At 38.2% G+C, this 21,881-nt stretch overlaps 1 protein-coding gene across 1 annotated transcript; it reads left to right on the top strand.

Annotated features, from left to right (window-relative positions):
- The first annotated feature begins 9,331 nt into the window (after positions 1-9,331).
- On the top strand, positions 9,332-12,970 carry LOC124165341 (ejaculatory bulb-specific protein 3-like). The gene is made up of 2 exons (XM_046542699.1): positions 9,332-9,584; positions 12,436-12,970. The coding sequence occupies exons 1-2, from the start codon at positions 9,380-9,382 to the stop codon at positions 12,624-12,626; spliced, it is 396 nt and encodes a 131-aa protein (XP_046398655.1). The 5' UTR covers positions 9,332-9,379; the 3' UTR covers positions 12,627-12,970.
- The last annotated feature ends 8,911 nt before the right edge of the window (positions 12,971-21,881 follow it).

The raw sequence follows: 21,881 nt of genomic DNA, 5'->3' as shown, positions 1-21,881 counted from the left end.
TATTCACGAGCATGCAATAAGAGTGAGGAAAGTGTTGGAGAAGTTGAGGTAAGCCAAACTCACACTCAAATTCGAAATATGTATGATAGCGCAGAGCGAAGTTAAATATTTGGGACACATAATCGGGGAGGGTGGAGTTCGCCCGGACTCCGAGAAAATAGAAGCGGTTAAGAATTTCCCTAGGCCCACGATAACTAAGGAGTTGCAGTCCTTTTTGAGGTTGGACAATTACTATCGGAGATTCGTTGAGAATTATGCGGTGACGGCCAAACCCCTCACACGTCTATTGAAAAAGGGGGCCGCGTTTGTTTGGACCCCGTAGTGCGACATGGCTATGGAGTCCTTAAATACGGTACTCACGCAAAGTCCAGTTTTAGGGTATACCGATTTCCATAAGCCTTTCATACTCTCCACCGACGCCAGTAACTTTGCTTTAGGCACGGTATTGGCTCAAGAAGTTGATGGGAATGAACATCCTATCGCCTATGCGTCCCGGCAGCTTCATACTTCCGAAATAAATTACAGCGCCACGGAAAAGGAATTGGCGGCCCTAGTGTGGGGGTGAATCATTTCCGATGTTACCTCTATGGCAGTAAATTTTGGGTAATCGCAGAATACGCGGCGCTGAAGTGGCTATTTAGCGTGAAAGACCCCTGCAGCCGGCTGATGAGATGGACCATTAAACTAAGTGAATATGATTATGACGTTGTCCATAAATCGGGAAAACTACACCTAAACGCGGATGGTCTAAGTCGAAAGGTAGGGTGGATGGAGGTCCTTCCGATAGAGGTTTGGCCGGCGGCGCAAGAAGGGGATGCGGAGTGCGACTTTTGGGGAAGGCGAGCGGGATATATAAAGGTGAACGGAATTCTGCTTAAAAGTACTAAAGATGGGGAGAGAGTGGTTGTCCCTAAGAGTTTAAGGGGTGGAGTAATACATAAATTCCACGATCATCTCCTGTCGAGTCACCTGGGAGTCCAGTCTACCATCCGGCGAATTTGCAATTCTTATCGGTGGCCTGGAATGTTAAAAGACGTATACACGGCCGTTAAGGGGTGCATCTCCTGCCAGCAGATGAGCCCGTACGGGAAAAGTAGAGCCCCCTCCAAACCCTCCCCGCCACGGACCGCCCTTTCGATTTCATTGCCTAAGATAATTTTGGGCCCCTCCCTAAGACCAGTGTGGGAAATCGATACGCGTTGTCCATATTGGACCATTTCTCTAGGTACATAATGTTAATGCCTATTGAGGATCAAACCGCAGAAATTGTTGCGGCGACTCTAGTAAAGGAATGGATTCTAAAGTTCAGGGTCCCTCAGAAGTTGTAAACCAATCAGGGGAGTAATTTTACGTCGGAAACTCCAAACATCACATTTCCATCGTCAATGTAACGGTGGAGTCGAGAGGGTTCATACGACGATCGCGCAAATGTTGAGTCACTATGTAAACAGCGCAAACAACAACTGGGACATACTATTGCCATACGGGTGGTAACAATATGAGCGTTCACAGGAGTACAAAGTGTGCTCCAAACAAAGTTGTGTTCGGTTACGCAATGAATTAACCTTTCGAATGTATGGAGAGGAAAATAAAAGGGCTGGATGGGACATATGTGTCTACCTTGAGGCGCTGACTTAAAATGATAAGGAACAAAAGTAGGAAAAATAATAAAAGAGCAGCAGAAAAGAAAGTACCAGCGTCTTTAGCGAAGTCAACGAGTCAGCGTTCGTAGTCAGAGGCCGATTTAGTATACTTGAGCGACTTAAGTTTGCGGCCGGGACAAGTGAAAAAATTCCACAAGCCGTGGAAGGGGCAGTTCCGCGTTGTCAGTTTCATTCTAACTTGCAACCGTAAATTGCAAGTCGCGCACCGCACGATTATCGTGCACGAAAACCGAGTGAAACCTCATCACTCCTGCTCATCCATTCCCCCTCCCCTCCCCCCCAGCCGGCGCAAAAAGAGGAAGGCCAAAAAAAGCGACGTCGGCACCCTTAGTGAAAGAGGTGGCCGTCGAGTGCAAACACACGGCGATCGCAATGCTTCACACAACGGAGATAGTCGCGAAGAATCCACATCTTCCCTGGAGGAACGGCCATCCCTCAACGACGCGCAACCCTCGGCGGATAACGCACCAGACGGCCTGGCGACGAGATAAAGAAGAAGAGGAGTGTCCGCCTGCCCCGCCGCGCGCCGCGGCCCCCCCTCACCAACTTATGCTCTCCGATCCCTTGCATCACCCCCGACGCCGAGTGAGCCCCCCTTTCCCTCAAGCTAAGAATCCCCTCCCATCCAAGGCTGTTTAAGCCCTCCCCCACCTCACGTGTGGAAACGAAAGCATAGCCCAGATGCATCACTACAACCTCCGTCCTCGACCAACGTCGAAAAATGGAGGGAATTAATCTGTACTGGTGCATTATGCTATTGCTTGTACTACCGAAGAGCGGTGGTCAAGTGAGAGTGACCCCTCTGACGAAGGGGTGGTTTTTGAGAAACAAAGAAATGTGGTCTTCTCGGAGCAAACATGGTCTGTTGTGATGGTCCGATCGAATCCGAGAAGACTAACAGTACTATTAGAGCATTTTTTTTAAATTTGTTGTTATCAATTTCACATATAATAATGATTAAAACTTTAAAATATAATTCTGAAAGGCAAGAAAATATGTTTTTTATAAATGACCTATATGTCAAGAGTTAAATTTTAAATAAATGATTCTTATTACTCTTCAATATATTTACTAGGCACTAAAAAGAGCCATCTAAGTAGGTCGCTCATTTCCTTATGATCCCCTGACGCAATGAGTATTGCCACATGCATCGCAATGAAACACAAATTATAATGTGATATGATGCTGCGATACGACGAAGGAAAAATTTATTTTTGTCTTGCATATTCTCAAGTACATAAAACTCGGTTAAAAAAGATTGATTACGGCATAGCTGAAAAGAGAGTGAACGCATCGAAAACAAAAATTTTGAGCGTATCAAATGCATTTCGCCACGCAGGTAAAACATGTTAAATCCTTATTTTCTTTAGCTCTATTTTGATTTTGAAAACAAATAAGAATAAGATAAGAAGGAATTAATATGCTTAAAATTAATTAGCGAGAGCAATTCGGAATACAAAAACACAAAATTTCCTATATTTATATATCGGGCTCCTTTAATCCTAGGTATTATATTTTTGTTATTCATTAAATTTTACCAATAATAATAATATTAATAATAATTTTATATTTATTTATTATATTTTCATTGCTGCCATCAAATTTAAAAAAATTAATTATAGGAGCTATAGAATGATTCGCATAATTTTACTTTTCACTTAAGGCCGATTTACCCAGAATGATCAATTATACATCTTTCCTATTATTCCAAATGCGATGTCTTAAATATGAAACATGGATTTAATAGACTCATTATAAGTTACTTACTTCCGAGCGATATCAACACAGAAAATTATCCACCGGAACCTTTTTCTCTTCTCTTACTTACTAGCCCTTGGAAAATAATCTAATAGTTTACCTTCAACCCTCACCTTACGCGAGACAAAGCGGTGAAGGAAGGTCTACGCATATCATTACGAGAATAGAATCTTAGAAATTGGGTGCAAAACCAGCTACGCATGGGGTGGTGGTAGCATTAAATCAACGGGGAGACCAGAAGCATGCTCTATCCCATGCTTCACGTCGTGACGCAACACGCGGCCTCCGCGATATCATTACTGAGTTTACCCTAACTGAAACCGGTCCGCGACCACTATTCCTACTTTGCTGCGGCATATGTGGGGCTGCCCACAGCATCAAATAAACACCGTCATAATAAACGCTCTATGGATCTATGCACCTCCTACCTTGGATTACATGCATCTGATGATACTACACCCAGAGAGTGTTTGCCGGGGATTTCCCCAGTACGACAGTAGAAGGATAGAAAATAGAGAGTTTAGAAGAAAAATAATGATTAAAAAAGGATGTTACAAGAATTGTAACCGCAAGACATATCAGCAAGTAAGAATATATTTGTTCTCACCTATACGAACTTAACTGACCATTTTAACGTTGTATAATCACGTGTGAATGTTTATAATTGTTTTTGCATATTTTCCTTAATTACCCATTTCAAAGTATCATAAATCCAAGACATGTTGACCTGTAAATTGTTTACAAACAATGTTACAATAGAAAGTTTACAGTGTGAACATTATAAATTGCATTTTTATTATTATTACTATTATTATAAACACGAGAAATATAATTTACCATAAAGACGATACAAACTACTCAAACGCGAAGAATGAGATAATTTTTCCGAGAAAGTAAATTCAAGGGAAATAAATATTTGATTCGAAATAAACCACACGCTATCGTCGGAAGAAGCTTTTCGGTCTGATCACGTGATATCGGATTTTGCCACTTCACATCTCTGTCGCATGTGCAGAATTCATTAATCCGCCTTCTCCACATTTACCACGAGATCTTCATAGAATAGATTTAGTAGAATATGCTGGGCGTTTAGTACATTTTCAAGGTGAATATAAACGAAGTCAGAAATTTTACCATACAGAAAAGAATAATAACAAGTTTCCACTATTCCTTAAATACGGAAAATTTACAGTTCTTCATGCTTTAATCTTCGGATTTTCTTCGTAGCACCAGAATATTTACCGTCCATGCAACCGAATGTGCGGGTATTTCTTGGTAGCCAATAGTTACCAGGTGTTATTTTCCGCCTTACCTTACTAGAATTTTTTCGAGAGGGCAGCCACCTTGGATTACGCATTATCGATAAATAAAAGTGTTCGAATGGAAGCCGAGTGTGTTTCAAGGAATTGGACGTGAGTCGAACGACAGAGGCAGTGACGCACCAGGGTGAGGAGGGCCGACCCGTTCCCGACGCCAAGGGGCCGACATAACTGCGATATATCGTATAGAAAACCTCTTTTGTTTTGATTTTTCCGGAGCCCCAGTGGTCCAACGGCCAAGCCAACATAGAGGCGCTGGTGTAGCCTGTTTTTTTGGGCAGTAATGAACTGGGGGCTGCCATATTGAATTTCGCTGTAAACAAAGGTGATATTAAGGCTTATTGATTGTTATTACTGTTAACTGCAGACTTTTTTTTATTGCTTACAGTGTCCCTTACGATTTTTGAATATGCTCAATGAAGGATATGAGTCTCAATGATCTTGGTTATCGCTAAATTGCAAGGGTATGAAATGTATTTGGTGATGAAAATGTGAGTAATTCTTTGTTTCCTTCATTATTCCATTTTGATTTCAACCTGTGATTAGCTAACCTTTTCTCATGTTTTCAACATTTCATGGTGTCTTGTATTCTTTATATTTCAATATGCTTTTCATTGTATTTTCAGTTTTTCTAGTGTTCAAACTACTCATGAATCACAACTGCTATGCTTCGGTTTGTTTAATGCTAATCATTTTATTGGTTATGTATTTAATTTGCTAATTCATTAAGTGTTCTACAATGTTTACATTTTTTTAAACTTTCTCTTTCATTTTGAAGTAAGAACTTAATTTCTACTACATTGGTATAAAAATATCATCACTTTTCTCTTTGTCTACTTTTGGAATACTTTCTTTCGCATAAGTTATGGATATTAACTTCTAACAACCTTTCACTTTAAGACTCCTCTGCAGAGATGTGTTATCTTAATGGGTACTCATCATGAACTACTTCCTACGAAATAATGTCCTTCTCCATTCATATTTAAATAATTATCTTCCATGAAATGATATCCAAACTTGAATGCTTATTTCTAGTGAAGTATTTTTATGGTCTATGGTTTCAGGATTAGCATTATTTTCCCTGTCCCAGAGCTGTTGCAAGATACATCTACCTCAAGGAAAATTGGGTCACCCTCTTTGTCTATAAGTGTGGAGTGTTTACTTAAGTAATGGAATCTGTCTCGTGTTACGCAAAGGCTGCTCATCTCTCATGTTGTCATTAAAATATTTGTTGCTTGTGCATCTCATGTTTTTGTAGAATTGTTAACTTCCACCGATTTCATCTCTAGTATGTCACATTATAATTGTTATTGTTGTATTTATTTTACCAGTTATTGTATCAATAAATACCAAAGTCCACTGAAGTAAGTTTTCGAGATCATTATTCTTACCAACCACCAGATCGCCAGTTGACTTTTTACATTAATCTTGTACTATGGTTACTAGTTTAGCAACCTGGGGAAGTTCATTAGGAAGATTTTCCTACATTCATTGCTTTTAAGCTTCTCGCAATTGCAGTAGCATCATTAAGCCTGAATATCACGCCCTATCGTGACGCGTAAAAAAGTTTGAAACACGCGCTGAGATGTGCATTCAAACATCGCGGCAGCCTTGGACCACTGGCATAGATGGCACTGATGTATCAAAACCTATACGCATCATCCTTATGGGTATGTTGCCCCCTTGCCGACTCAACTGGTTTTGCTGGAGCGGATATTCGCGCGCCGGAAGAAAATAAAAGCAGAGGATAGCTAAAATAAAACAAATCGGATGGGAGGGAGAGACGGCAAGAGCCGTAATGAAAGGCTAGGATAGAAAACCCAAAAAACTCCGTTCGAAATGCTTCGATTGAATAAACGAAAAAAATCTCCGAAGTATGTGATTAAACTTTTTTTACTTATCATTACCAATTTCAAGGTCAAAAAATTAATTGCAATGCGTAAAAGCTATGGTAATCCCTTAAGAAATATCACAGTAGTCCAACTATAGAAGTATGTGGAGAGCTTTCATCTAACATTGCAGTCACATGTACCAAAATATGCAAATCACAAGTGTCAGCTAGAAATCCTTCAAATGCGCGATCATCAAACTGCAACATGGAACTGAGACGAAGAAGTTTGGTTGACGGAAATTGGACATGCATCCAAAGGCAATATGCATAACTGAGCCAAATAATTATTGGCACAATAACTTTAATTCTAGATCAACGATAATTTGAGAGTAATATAAGTTTCTATGATACAGTACAAAAATATAACACTTCACTTACAAATAATGGCTGATTTACATTTTCGCGAGAAAACGTAAGTCTCTGATAACCATTTTTTGTGTCAGCATATGGATAAAAATTTCGTAAATAGTTGTATGGATTACAACTGAAAATATCATTGATAAACTAATGGAAAATAACAGTGATACTAAGCTATAATATTCTTACTTCTAAGACTGAAAACGGAACATATGCTAAATAAATCCCCACTTCGGATGTCTGCATAAAAATTAAGTACACATCAATCCTACATTAAGCTGGGTAATATGAAACAATACATATACGAGTGTTTAATGGAGATCACTGCAGATGACATCAACAGACAAAGTTAGTGCATAACAAACTTTTACAGAAATACAATCCATGCCTTAAAAATGGTCGAAGGGACAATGCTAACGCAGTTATGAAGTACTATATTGTAGTAACAAGTCGTACAAATTAAATAATTAAACTAGAACTTGTTCCTCTACTCAAAAGAAAAAGAGAAAAAACAGAGCAAGGGTATATATTCACAAAAACAACACCAGGTTTCCAAAGCCTACCACTAAGGAAGTGAAAGGGTGTTAGAATAGAAAGGAAAATAATAGGCGAAACTACGTAAGGGCAGCCAAGAAAGAGAAAGCATGACTACTTGTTTCCATTCTGGCCATTGCTTAAGTGACATAAAATGAAATTTTGGATGTATCTACATATTTCAAGGAAAAGTCGTTCGATTTTTTATGAAAGATATCTACTCATACTTCATTCTGAACCATAAATATACCAAAATGGCAATAAAAGTGTAATTTCGCCTCAGAAAATAACAGCTAAGTTTATCATTTATCTTTCATGGATCATCTACCGGGAAATAAAATGAAGTCTTCTATATAAAGGGAAAAAAATTATTTAACCTCGTCGCAAATATTTCGTCAATACTAATTTGTTAACTTCAAATATAATTATTTGACCTTAAATAATAGAGAAAATACCTCAGATATTGAAAATAATAGCCTTGCAAGCATATAGCATAATGATCCATTGCAAATATAAACTTGATGAATATTTACAGATGTATACATGACCTCTCTGGGGAACTAACGTATATTCAACGCAAAAAATAAAAAAGGATTGGAACAATAAAGATCATTCAAATTTTAAAAGAAGCTATCAATATCTTTCGTCCAATTATATTGTTATTCAAATTATCAAAAAAATCAAATCACTAATTTTTTTGTAGAATAATAATGCACAAAGATTTTATATGTCACACATGGACGAGTTCACTTATCAATTTTTGACAGCTCACCCGAGTATTAATATGCCTATAAATGCGTTATATAACAGCCTCAGTATTATATATAATGGAATAAGTTAAGAAATATAAATACACAGGGTGTTTCAGGAGTAGTCTACAATATTTCAGGCGGTGATAGGGGAGGCAATGTTAAGCATTTTTTGTGCAATTACATGGGGTCTCAACTTCTTAGTTACTGAATGACAGAAACGCAAACATTTTTTTCGATGCCATTTACAGTTATCATGAAAACTGTTTTTCTTGGGTATCCAGTCTTTACGGCATTTTATTTAATACTTTGAAAAATATGAAAATGTGCGAATAAAATTCTCTGAAATAATTAACCTCAAAATGGATACAATTGCGCAATCATATTGTTGATACTCACTCATATCTCTCTCTCGTTTAATTAAGATCAAAGAGTAATTATTTTGAACAAATATAATCGCATATTTTCGTCCAACATTGAATATGATTGTCTTTAAAAATCTGTAGTATTAAATGCAATGCCAAAAAAGCTGGATACCCAAGAAAAATCGGTGACTCAAAGTGTAAGTAAAAAAATTGTTTGCATTGTCATTCCTCAGTAAATAAGGAGTTGCGACCCTAAGTTTACCGGACATATTACGCATAAAATTATCTTCCCTGTCTTCTCCTGAAGTAATGCAGATTCCTCCTGAAACTCCCTGTATAATTGGAACATAATATTCATGGAAAAACTATTAACTCGGAATGAGCAAAAACGAAAACGCGATATTCATCATGGTGACGGAGAGTGGATGTAGAAAAGTCCGCTTCGAAGTACGTAAGCGAAGACGAAGGGAGGATTGGGGGGGGAGCAAAAGAAACGTAATCATTAGGATCGGTTGGGGGTTGGGTGAATCCAACCTCTGATACCACAGGGGGAGGAGGGGAAGTATTTCCGTGGAAACAACTTCAGGGCGGGGGAGGATGGGGGAAGAGGGATTCTTTGTGAGAACAAGGACAACGACTGAGATTGGACGGATACCAGCGTAAGAACCGCAATGAGGTATATAAGTGCTGCTGATCTCATCGGTCGGCACTCACCACTCAGTTCGAAAGCTGACAAGACAACATGAAGACCGCAACCGCCTTTCTGCTTGTGTCGTGCCTGGTGGCCGTGGCCTATGCCGGACGTATTTACCGCGACACCAAATACACCACCAAGTACGACAACGTCAACGTGGACGAGATCCTGAGGAGCGACCGTCTGGTCAAGAACTACTTTGACTGTCTGATGGACAAAGGACCCTGCACCCCTGAAGGATCTGAGCTGAAAAGTGAGTAACTTTAATTTCACTAATGGCGTACGCCCAAGATTAATCATAAAAACATGGGTGCTTTGATCTTCCTACAATGTTATTTGCTAGATTCTCCGCTGTAAAGTCCGTTACTGCTCTTTTTTTGGGGTACGGAAAATAAATAAATAAATGCGCTGGTTAGGACGCCTGAATAATCTGAGATTCTTTCGGGAAATCGAGTAAATGCGATTTTCACGAAAATTAAATGAAAATACTCTCCTCATTGCACTCTATTGAATACTGAGAAAAGACTTAAATAATATTATTTGTTGCATTTAAAAAAATCTAAAAATGTCTACAGTTTTTTATGGTAACGCTTGTCTATGCGGAAAAACTGTAGATAACAACTAGAATATGAAAATAATTTCTGTGTGCCCTTTTCACGTTGTGACTGCGATTTCTCTGGCCAGGGGACTACTAATGTCTTCCTTTCAATCATCCTAAAGAGATGAGAGAAAAATGAGGTGTATGCCATACGCATGCCATCAAAGATTGGGGGAGTATGAGATTACCGGTGAGATAATGACATACAAAGAAATATTACAAAATATGTAATTCCACAAAAATCCTTAGAAAAACGATGGTTTATCCTGATTAAGCTAAATCTCCAGAAACCTTCTAAAAACGGGAATTTTTAACTCTGAAGACATTCCACCACAATAATTTACCGTGTACGAAAATTATTAACAGGGAAGAAGTTAACATTTCAAATTTAAAAGAGGGATACTTTTAGTAAACGAAAATAAAAGATTGAACACCAATGCACCAATCTTTTACTCTCAGTATGATTGACTTCCACAGAGTTCTGCCTGAGACAGTGTCGCATAAACGAAAATAGTAACTATATGTCCAACAGTTTGTAAATGTAAATTTTGACTAAACTTTCACTGATTTTTGCGTAGTATTTCAGGTGATGCAGCTGTTCATTAAACGTTCTATTTCTGAAATAATTAACAAAAGCAAATACAAGTCATCACAAAATTAAATATTCCTCGCCTTCCACAGGCAGTCTTCATTTAAACTTAAAAGGCCCAATGGCTTCTTATGTAACGAGAATATTAAAGCAAGACGCATTTACGCGTTTCATAATGCAAATAAGCACCTTTTCGCAAGGAGGATTAAAAGTTATGTTCCACACGCTAAAGGTATTATCTTTGGCGCAGCATTAACATTTCTAAAAAAAATCCTTTTCTGTAAAATACAGCTAGTTGCGATTATCACCTTAATACAGGGGGCAGAATAAATTTCACAATATAGGTGTCAAATGGAGATTCAGATGCTCGAATTACGCTTGATCAATATGCAGCCATCCATTCTGCGGATTTGGGTCACTTAAAACACGCTTGCAATCCAACGCAGTGGTCCTCAGCCGCGCGAAAGTGTATTCTTAAAGATGCCACTATAGCTGAGGAACCTAGTCAAACTGTATTACTCGGCAGCGCAATATTATTCACTTAAACATACTCAATTCCTCAGAAATTATATTAGGTAGAGTTTCGTCACAAACTGGCAATCTGTATAACTCAGGTTACCATATATATTCACGAAAGATGAAAAATGAAATCCATGAATTAATGTAAAACATGGTAATACCCAAATGTACAACCAATAAACCACAACGGATATATTCGGAATCACACCGCGTTTTCATAAAAATTCAATCCCTCATTCAAAGGACAGATAAATATTTAATCAGCAATTACATTAGTTATAAAAATTATTCGACATAATAGTTCAGACTTGAAATCAATAGGTATTTGTTCCTATTTTCAGTCAACACGTATGACTAACGTAATTTATTCTGCATTCGTTCAATTAAAGGCAGGAAAAAAATATGTATTTGAATTCTAATAGTACAGTAATTATATTCCCTTCTATATTTTTTTGTGCTGTACATTTTCTACTGTCATCATTGCGTGAAAAGTGAGAATTAACATACCTGAATGAATTAACCTACATAAATTGGGGTCCGATTATTAGAAAAGGCATGGGTTTGTTTAAATTTTACAGATATGCAAGGATATCTAGTAAAATCGTGGTAAAATTGGCAACGAAATTGACATTAAATTCTAGACTTCATCCATACCCCATAGCCTTTAGGGATATATCTTACAGTTATAAAGAATTACTGGAAACTACTGAAAGTGTGGGAAAAACGGGATGGAATATTTTTTATCTTCAACACTTTGTTATATACCTCCTCAAATTTGTCCACTATTTCACTTGCCCATTATTACCATATCCTCTATTCAATGCGGCTTACATGTAACGGTTCTCATTGCCTCGTTGGAAAGCATAACGCTAAAAAATTAAGAGCAGGGATTGGTGTTGTATTTTTTGATAAAAACATCTTGCGATCCATCAGGTAAATGAAAACTCTGTGCAACAATGCATTTACAACAATGACATAGAGTAATGAAAAGCATACTTTGAGTATTTTTAATAAAAACCGAGCAAATGCTAGTCAAAGTCATCGAAATACTCACGGGAACTTTCATAGAATTTCCTTTTTATTCATAAATGAATAAATGTATAATTTAAACACTCGAGGATAAATCAACAAATTTGCAACTATTGTGTGCAGCCTTAGAATCAATACTGAGCGATTGAAAATTGGGAAAAAAGTTAGTCTTCCGGCTATTTTTCTCAATTTTTACGCCAAAATTGTCGATGTACAAATGCAATTTAAGTGCACTATCGCCAGGTTTAGTAGGGAAATGGGAAATCTCGATGGTTTACAACGAGATACTGAGCATTTAGACTAATGAACTCTTAAATTACTGAGTTCAAAATTTCATCATACTCATAGAAGTGTCCCTTTAATTTGCAGAGAGCATCCCTGACGCCCTTCAGACCGAGTGCTCCAAGTGTACGGAGAAGCAGAAGGAGAAGGCTCATAAGGTCATCCGACACCTGATCGAGAATAAACCTGACATGTGGTCCCAGCTGGAGGCCAAGTGGGACCCCACCGGCGAGTACAGGAAGAAGTACGACGCCGAGTACAAGAAGATCAAGAACTAAGCGGCCAACTGGCGTTGAAGTCTCCAGGCAAGAGAAGCAGACGGGAGTTGAAATCTCTCCTGCACGTGAAAAAAGTGTTTGTGATCCAAGGTTGCCTAGATTCTCCCAGAAGAAGTCGTGAGGCCTCGAAATAAATTTTCAACACTAATGCGGGTACATGTGAAATATTCAATCTAGGGTTTTAAGTCCGTTGGGGGGATAATTCACGCTGAGACGAAATAAAAATCGACCAGTTACTTGAAAATATAACTCCACCATTTATTTTAGAAAAGTGGCAGTGGATCATCATCATGATCTGAATGAAAATTGTTATTGAGCGTAATAAAGTTAACAACAAATGACAATTCGAGTATTTATTGACATGTACCGTTCCCTCTTCTTTGTTAGCAGCCATAGGGATGTTATTTTAGTAACTCGAGATTATTAACTATTTTCCGCCATCTTCTTCAGGTGGCAATATGATGCTGTGTTCATATCTCTCAGGACGTGAACGGTGTATGCAAGTGGTGGTCTTCCTCTTGTGTTTTATCCTTCTAACACCCTTTTGTAACTCTTGCTAGAAATTAAAATGCCTGAGAGTATGTTCAATCATATTTGATTTCTTTGTCTCAGGCTATGCTTCTCCTTTTTTTTGAAGATTTTCGCAGCATCTTTTATCAATCTTGCCGGTTGCTTTCGTGAAATGCTGCGTAGGTAACTTTTTTCTACTTGACGTTTCAACACTTCAAGAGAAAACGCTCCCAGTAGGAGGAATACCAAGTTGTAACGTAAGACGATTAATTTTCATAACCTTTTTTATTTACTTCAATTCTCTCAACAATACTCCACAAAACCCTCCCCTTTTCACATCCCTCTCAACAATCCCCTCTCCAAAAAAACCCTTCACAACCAAAATAACAACTTCAAAAAATCAGACGTTACAGTCTTTCCTCCACCCTTTTAAGAAATTTGTCCATAAATGTTTTAATACTTCAATCACTGGACAAAATTTTATTGTGATGCCGTTGGAGTACCCCTTGCCAGATGGTGCCACACCCGAACACTTACCGACTTCCAATCTATTTGATGTCGCCCATCGCCCTGCTAAACGCATCCGCGTTCTTATGAGCTGACCCCGGCCGATGCACGATCTCAAAATCGTATTGTTGAAGCATCAATGACCCTCTCAACAGCCTTGGATTACTTCCTGACGTTCTATCTAGCCATCGTAAAGGATTGTGATCTGACACTACCTTAAAAGGTCTGTGGCCATCTAGATAAACGTGGAGTTTTTTTACCCCCCAAACTATTGCCGCACATTCTTTTTCGATGGTGCTAAACTTACGTTCGGTTTCATTGAACTTCTTACTCAAGTATACAATTGGGTGTTCATGTCCTTGATTATCTGCTTGACTAAGAACTACGCCAATTCCCAAATCCGAAGCATCCGTTTGCAACACAAACTCTTTGGAAAAATCTGGTGCACTAAGCACCGGTTCCGCCACCAGCATCTTCTTCAACTTATTGAATGCATGATTGCATTCCTCAGTCCATTCTATCTTGCCTTTCTTGGATTTTACTTTTAATGCATCTGTTAAAGGTGCTGCTATACGAGAAAAATCAGGAACGTATCTTCGATAATATCCTGCCAATCCCAAGAAACTTCTTACCTCTGTTTTGGACTTCGGTGTCGGGTACTGTCTCACAGCCTGAATCTTCGTGCCTACCGGAGACAGTTTACCTTGTGACCAAGATACTTCACTGAATGCTGAGCGAGTCTACATTTTCCTGGTTTTATTGTTAAATTTGCAGCTCTGATTCTAGTCATTACTGCTTCAAGATGTTTCAAATGTTCATCCCAAGTTTCTGAAAATACAGCTACATCATCAATACTAATACCACACTTGTTAAAGAAACTTGTAGTCAGCTCACTGGTAAAAGACGTTCCACGGTCCGACTGAAATTCATGTGGGAAGCCTATTCGACAAAATAAGTCAATTAATACCTCCACAATCGTTGGTGAAGAAATATCCTCAATCGCTATTGCTTCGGGAAATCTCGAAGACACGCATATCACCGACAAAATATACCTCTTTCCTGAACTAGTTTCTGGTAGTGGTCCACAAGTATCGATATTAATTCGATAGAAAACTTCTGACATAGATGGAACAATGGTTAAGGGAGCTTTCTTTCTGTCACCTCCCTTCCCAGCCTTTTGACATGCATCGCACGTTCGTATGTAATTTTCCAGGTCAACATACCACTTTGGCCAATAAAAATAACGCGCTAGTTGACTTTTTGATTTTGTAACACCTAAATGGGCTAGCGTTGTCTCATGGCATAGTTGTAAAATCTGAAATCTATACTGCGTTGGTATTACAACTAAATTCTTCATTTCGTTTAACTTATCCTTTCTTCTCAGAACAAGCACTTTGTTTCTAAGAAAAAAATCCTTCTTCATTCTTGCTCTCTGCACCTGCGGGTTTTAATTCCCGAAAACATTCCTGTAGCGATGAGTCATTTTTCTGTGCTTCAATTAATTCATCTTGTCTTATTGAGGTCACGCTATTCGCCTCTTTCGGCGTTCTGCCGACTTCAAACCGGCATCCTCCTTCTTGATTTGAGTCTCTATCGCCTATTTCCTCTGAAGATTCCTTATTTTTCCCTTCATCCATAAGTTTTATTCGTTCCGCCTCTAATTCACCTCTTCTCTTTGCCGCTCGAGTCTGCACCGCATTTATCCAATGTTTTTCTTGTTGCTCTAATTGACATTTTTCAATTAGTTCTGCGGTGGTATTTCCCAAAATATATACACCGCGATCCAAATCATTCTGTACTACCACAGCCTTCCCAAATACTCGACCGAACTCTCCAATTACTTCTACTTCTGCTATAGGAAGAAAACGATCGCGTACTTCTAAAGCTTGCTGTATCCAAACAGTTTCTCCTGTATACATGTGTGGGGCAACATATTTCTGAGCCATTACATCGATTGTTGCACCTGTATCTTGTAATATCTTCATTGAATGCCCATTTACCATTCCCTCTGTCAAGTATTTGCCAAACATATTTTTATTATTTTCATTTTTTAAAGAACCAACGAATTCTTTTTCTTCGTTATCCTTCGTTTTTTTCTTTGGGCAATTTGCGAGAAAATGTTGAGTGGAACCACACCCGTAGCACTTGGGTTGAAACCTCTTTTCGAAATTAAGTCCCGAAGACGATGATTTAGGCATCTTTTCCATAGCCAAGTCACGCCTTTCTTCATCAGAATTTACAGAAACAGTCTTCGGCGTTGTAAACTGGATCCTTTTATTTTGTTGATCCTTAATGTAATGATCCGTGGTTTTCCGTCCTATGCTTTCTCTAATAGCATCAAAACTATCCAACTTTTCAGCCAATACATTCGGATCCTTAAAATTTGGCCATTCGTCTATCAGGAGATCTCGCACCTCTATGGGTACTTTTCTTTTCATCTGATCAGTCACCATCAGTCCTTTTAACTCCTCAAAAGAAATTATATCCATCCCGTCAATCCATCCTTGGAAATAATTAGTCATTTTATATACTACATCACTCCACGCCATACCATTTATTTGGACTGCTTGTAAAATAACTGTCTGAACATTTCTGAGCTCAATTTGTATTTCTTAAGCAGTAAATTTTTCACAAATTCATAACTATCAGCTTTTTCCCTAGGTTCTCGAGAAATTATATCATTAATCTCGTTTGATAGTAATCCCGTCAAGTAAAATACTAATTGGTGTTCCGGAATACCGGCCCTATCTGCCTGCCTTTCAAAACGTTCAAGATATAAACTAATGTTTTCCCCGTTAGGATCAAATTTATCCATATGCCGAGTTATATCTATTTTCGGCAGTGTCCTCTGAGCGGTCTCCGTCTCCAATCCATCACACTTGCGGTTTAAATTGGTTTGTGAAAATTTTTGTTTCTCCATTTCTAACTGAAAACTTCTCTGTCTTTGAGCGTCTTCTCGTTCCAATCTTCTCTCTTCCGCTTCCCGTTCTAACCTTCTCTCTTCTGCCTCTCGTTCCCGTTCCAATCTTTTCTCTTCAGTCAAAAACTTCAGCATCTCTTTAACAAATTCCTCATCATAATCTTTACTTTTTAGTATCGCTTGTTTGTACTCTACGAATCTAGCTTCCCTCCCCACCTCAGCTCCTACTTCATATGCGATTTTGCACAAAACATCTTTAGGGACTCAAGCCAAATACGACATTGTTTAAGTTTTTCCGCAAATCTATCACCTAAACAACTCACTAAAATGAGGAAGTCAGAAACAGCACCCAGTATGCTCACACCATCCGGCAAAAAGGGTACTCACCTTTCCCGAAGCAAAAACGCCACACCAGCGAATTAAACTTCCACTTCTTCCGAAAAACACCAAGTCGTCTTTGCTTGCAGCTCCAACTTCTCAATGTGCGTCCTTCCTTGAAGCAAATACCATCTCCAGTCCGCTTCCTCGAACCAGCAACCGTTCCAACGCTCAACCCGGCCGCTGCGTCTTCTCAATTTCACTCAGGCTAATTTTTCCAAACCTGTGTCAAACATCCCATCCTCGTCGCCAGAAAAACGTGAGCTCACACTTACGTCTGTAACGTAAGACGATTAATTTTCATAACCTTTTTTATTTATTTCAATTCTCTCCACAATACTCAACAAAACCCTCTCCTTTTCACATCCCTCTCAACAATCCCCTCTCCAAACAAACCCTTCACAACCAAAATAACAACTTCAAAAAATCAGACGTTACAACGTCAAGAAGAAATATGTTACCTACGTAGCATTTCACGAAAGCAACCAGCAAGATTGATATCCTTCTTCTTTCTTCAGCAGTTCTGAATATTTCCTCATTCGTTTCATGACCTACCCAAATGAACTTAAAAGCCTTCTCTCTTCTATTTACAAATGACATATCTTTTGCAGCCATAAAATGCAAGTTCAATGTAATACGGACAGAGCCCTAACTTATATTAAGTCTCATCTATAACTTAATTTAGAGGAAATCGTCTTGTCCGTGGACAACATGTTGGTGAAATGTGCTGTCCATGGACATGACAGAGGGTAAGGGACATGGTGATACCTACACTATGACTACTTACAGAATGTCCAATGACAAATTAAAAAAAATTCTCGTGAGTAAACACAATATTCCTCTTCTACTTTGTCCGTGGACAAATATATCATGTCCGTAGACAGCACAAAAGATTAAATGAAAAAAGTATAATATTGACGATCTCCGCCACTTACGTCTTTAGATTGTAAGATTGACTAACTGTAATAACACAATTGTGATTCTGATTAAGCAAAAATATTTATTTTTTTAAATTTTGCCTCGCAAAAAATGTGCGTATTTTGGAGATTGACCCAAATACGTCGCTATGAAAAGTCTAGTGGTTAGGATAGCGGAACGGCGAGCTGCGCCAAACCGATCTTCGGATTCTTGATTTGTGACGATGATGCACGTGGTCTTGCATATTTACATTCCGAAATCCTCATTCATCGTTCATTCCCACTACGCCTTATTCAGTAAGCAACGGCATATCTGCAGACATACTGGGAAGCGTCATCCCTCCGACTTGCTTATCTGGTGACCTTGGCCTTCACTTGGGTCGCGAGGGTTTCAGCGTTAGTCATGAAAGGAGGAAGGGCAGTGGTTTTTCCGCCAAATCCGCGTATTTCGGCTGCGGCCAAACGAGGTCAGTGCCACCGCCACGCTCCGATCTCAGCGAAAAATCTTAGAAATTGAGAGTGGAACGAAAAGAAAACAGGATAATAAAAAAAAGAAAATAAGAGGGGAAGAGAGAGACCTTATCCAACAAATACTTCTCCAAGTGACGACTGTGTGGGAGAGAAGAGCCCCCTTTGAGATCATTAAAGGGATATCCACCGCAGGTCCAATCACCCGCTAAAATCGGTACCGCTGTGTGTCCTCGCTCTACACTTTTAAATGTACTTTGAAAATCAGTCCATAAACCATTTTACAGTTCAAACAATTTTTTACGAAAGGGTAAACCCACTTTAGAACTTTCATGTAACGTTTGTTCCCGAATTATCCAAAAAGTTTGGATCTGGGCAAAAAGGTGAAATAAAATTGAACTTCCCAGGGATAAATAAATGAATCAACTTGAGGCCAACACCGAATAATGTCATCATACTTAATAAAACGTTAGGTATTGGGTTTTTATTAATCAGTCCAGCCAAAACCTCGCGCAGGCGTTCAAATAAAAAAATGAACTAGTGAAAGCGATAAGCCAAATTAAGGTAGAGTAATAAAAGCCTCAGGTGAAAAATTGTTCTGAAAAAGGAAAAGATGGAATTCTATCCACGTGAATTATTTGTGTAAAGTCTTGTCTAATCTCAACGGTTTTTGTTCACACAAACGTATTAACCTTATTAACCTTAATGGCGATGGACGAGTCGTCTGTCGAAACACAAGTGGTATGTCATGAATTAAACGGGGGGAAATCCCGAAAAGACTTTACGAACAAAATAATAATATTTCTATTTTAGTTTAGTGGAGATTAATTGTCACGGTATTGGAAAGCGATTACCTTCGAGAGACGGACTTGTTTGTAAATTGGATGTAGCTACCAAGACAGTTTCTTTCCTCTAGCAAACATAAAATATCCATGAAATACACATCTGTCCAACGGACTATTTCTACCACAATCAAGTTATATTTCCAATACTTTGAGGTGAATTTCCAATACAAGAAGACTTCATCTGGGCAACCTATGTCAGTAATTACTATTTTATTTCAACACTAGTACATACAATGGTGGCTGTAAAAAATAATGCTGATTTTATTACATGAAATGTGTTTTTAATTACCATGGAAGAAGACATATCAACTCCCATAGTTAAATTCATCGGTTCAACATGCCGAAGTAAATCAAATTAAGCTTTTGAGAACATTTATTTTCACATGAGTTTATGATGAAAACTTTAAGTATTTTTGTTTAATAAAAAAATGATTGATAAGAAATATGACGAAAATATTGCTGGAGAGTAATCTTGACGATCGATTTCTCGGTTACGACGCGAAAAGGGAATTATTTCGTACCTGACTAAATAGCTTGTTAACAGTTAGAATACCAAGACATCCTCACATATTGCCCAAGCCTTAGCAAGCAGTTTATAAGATTACATGTAGATAAGCCCCGTATCACTAGGCTGCCATTTTCATAATTATTTCGAGTGTGGGCAACTATCATTTACTCTCCAAATAGTCGATAGGTGTAAAATAGTACTTCTTCTTCTTCTTACTTCTCAAATAGTACTGCTAGTAATCTGCAATACCTTCATTCTGGATATATTTTGGCAACGGATTTACATCGAGATCTAATCTATATGAAAGTAACTACGAAAAAATCGCTTCGAAGCTTATTTTTTAGTGTAAAAGTAAAAGGAGCAGAGTATCGATCGAAAAGTACTACTTTAAGGCTATTTAAGTCTAATTTTACGTCCAAAAGGTTACTTAAACAAGACGGAAATAATTAATTTTATAAATAATGTATCAATGATTACTTAAAATAAAAAAATAGTTGTATCCAAAAATTTGAAATATTTCAAGAGTAATTTTATGATTCAAAGGTCTAATCGCAGTTCTATATTACTCTTGCAAAGTCATGCATATAAGATAAGAACTTTTTATCAAAATGAATAAAGATTACTTGAAGTGAAGGTAATAAAATGAATTCACATAAAAATTGAAGAAATGCATAAAAGTTTTCCTAATAACATGGCATTATTTCTGTCTTTAAAGTCAGAGTGAACTCAATAAAGTTGATTAACAACCTTCCGGGTCATAAAGCATGAGGAAATATGCAAATAAACGCACATTCTTTTCATCATTTGTAGCATTAGAATGATTTAATTTACACCACAACACATATGAACTAAAAACTCAAATCTCGTTGAATTCCGATTTTAGGGCAGCTGAGAGAAAAACTTTCAATAATGGAACACTTCTAAATCCTCAGAGCTATTGATCAAACATTAGTTTTTTATCCACCATTTTCCCAGAAAGGGAACTTGTCTCAAGGAATTACCTAACTGCTCAAAAATAATCACTTCACAGAAACAATTCGTGTAGTTATTCAAGGGAACAATTAAATTCTGCACATATCTATATCTATGCAACGTGCCTCTTACAGTTTGCCTGTAATTTTTGGAAGACTATTGCTATCAAGGGAAAGTAAACACGAAGTCTCGCATTAAAAGAAGACAAACACTTGTAGACAAACGAAAAACCGTCCCCACGTCCCTAAGACACCACGCTTGACGTACTGCTAAATGAATTTTTCAAAGAATATCTCACGTTTTGCTTTTCACCTTCACAATTTTGTTTTCAAAATAGGAACTTATAAGCTAACGCGATGATACAACGAAGATCAAAAATATTGCATTTTAAAAGGATTATATCCGCTACAGACATAGAAAAAACATATTATCTTAACAGATATAGGATAAACTTTGAACTTAAACATAAAAATAACTTAAATTAGCTAAGAATCTAACTAAACAACTACATAAAAGGTATGTTATTGTTCTTAGTCCATAAAAATGTTCTCAGTTTGTTTTTAAAATTTTGTAAGTATTTGCTAAAAGTCTTCATTCAATATTGTTTGCTCTTTAAAATTAATTTTCATTACTCTAACTACCTATGTCAGCATTCATGACTCGTCACATCACCCCCTTCTTGTCTCATCTACCTTTTCCCTTTCCTCACACTGTAAGAATGTGCAACGAAGACCGATTGCCGAATTGCAGAAACAACTCCACTCCCTCGCAGAGACGCCTCCTCCCAACCCTTTGTGCCATCCACCTTTCCCGGAGGAATGAGAATGCAACGCCGTTTGCCGAATTACGAGAAACGGCAGACTGGGGATAAAAGCAAGGTGAAGGAGGAGCAGAGCTGGACTCGGGTGGGCGGTCGCTATGCGAAGTGCAATGTAATAATTAATAAACATTACTTTTTCAACATCTCTGGACTTTCCTTTCCCAAATCCCTGCCAAATTTGTCCGATCGAGTCCGAGAGGACTAACAACTGGTGTCTGGAAGTGGGATTTGGCACATTTGGGGAAGTTGATCGAGTTCCAGGATTACTGGAAGAGTGAGCATTGGAGAGAAGGAGATGGGCCTGCAACAGGCCTTAGAACAAATGCACAACAAACTTCGGGAGCTGAGTGAGGAGAACGAGAAGCTCCAGGCTGAACGGTGCACCCGCCTCAGATAGAGGACCGACGAGA

This window comes from Ischnura elegans, chromosome 9, assembly GCF_921293095.1.
Source record: "Ischnura elegans chromosome 9, ioIscEleg1.1, whole genome shotgun sequence".
Classification (NCBI taxonomy): Eukaryota; Metazoa; Arthropoda; class Insecta; order Odonata; family Coenagrionidae; genus Ischnura; species Ischnura elegans.
Note: the sequence above shows the minus strand (reverse complement) of the source record. Positions and strands in the feature narration are given on the sequence as shown.

Excerpts from the sequence above, each read along its gene's own strand:
- LOC124165341 (XM_046542699.1), top strand. The coding sequence starts at position 9,380 with ATGAAGACCGCAACCGCCTTTCTGCTTGTGTCGTGCCTGGTGGCCGTG. Across the intron at positions 9,585-12,435 it reads TGAAGGATCTGAGCTGAAAA|AGAGCATCCCTGACGCCCTT; the intron begins GTGAGTAACTTT and ends TTTAATTTGCAG.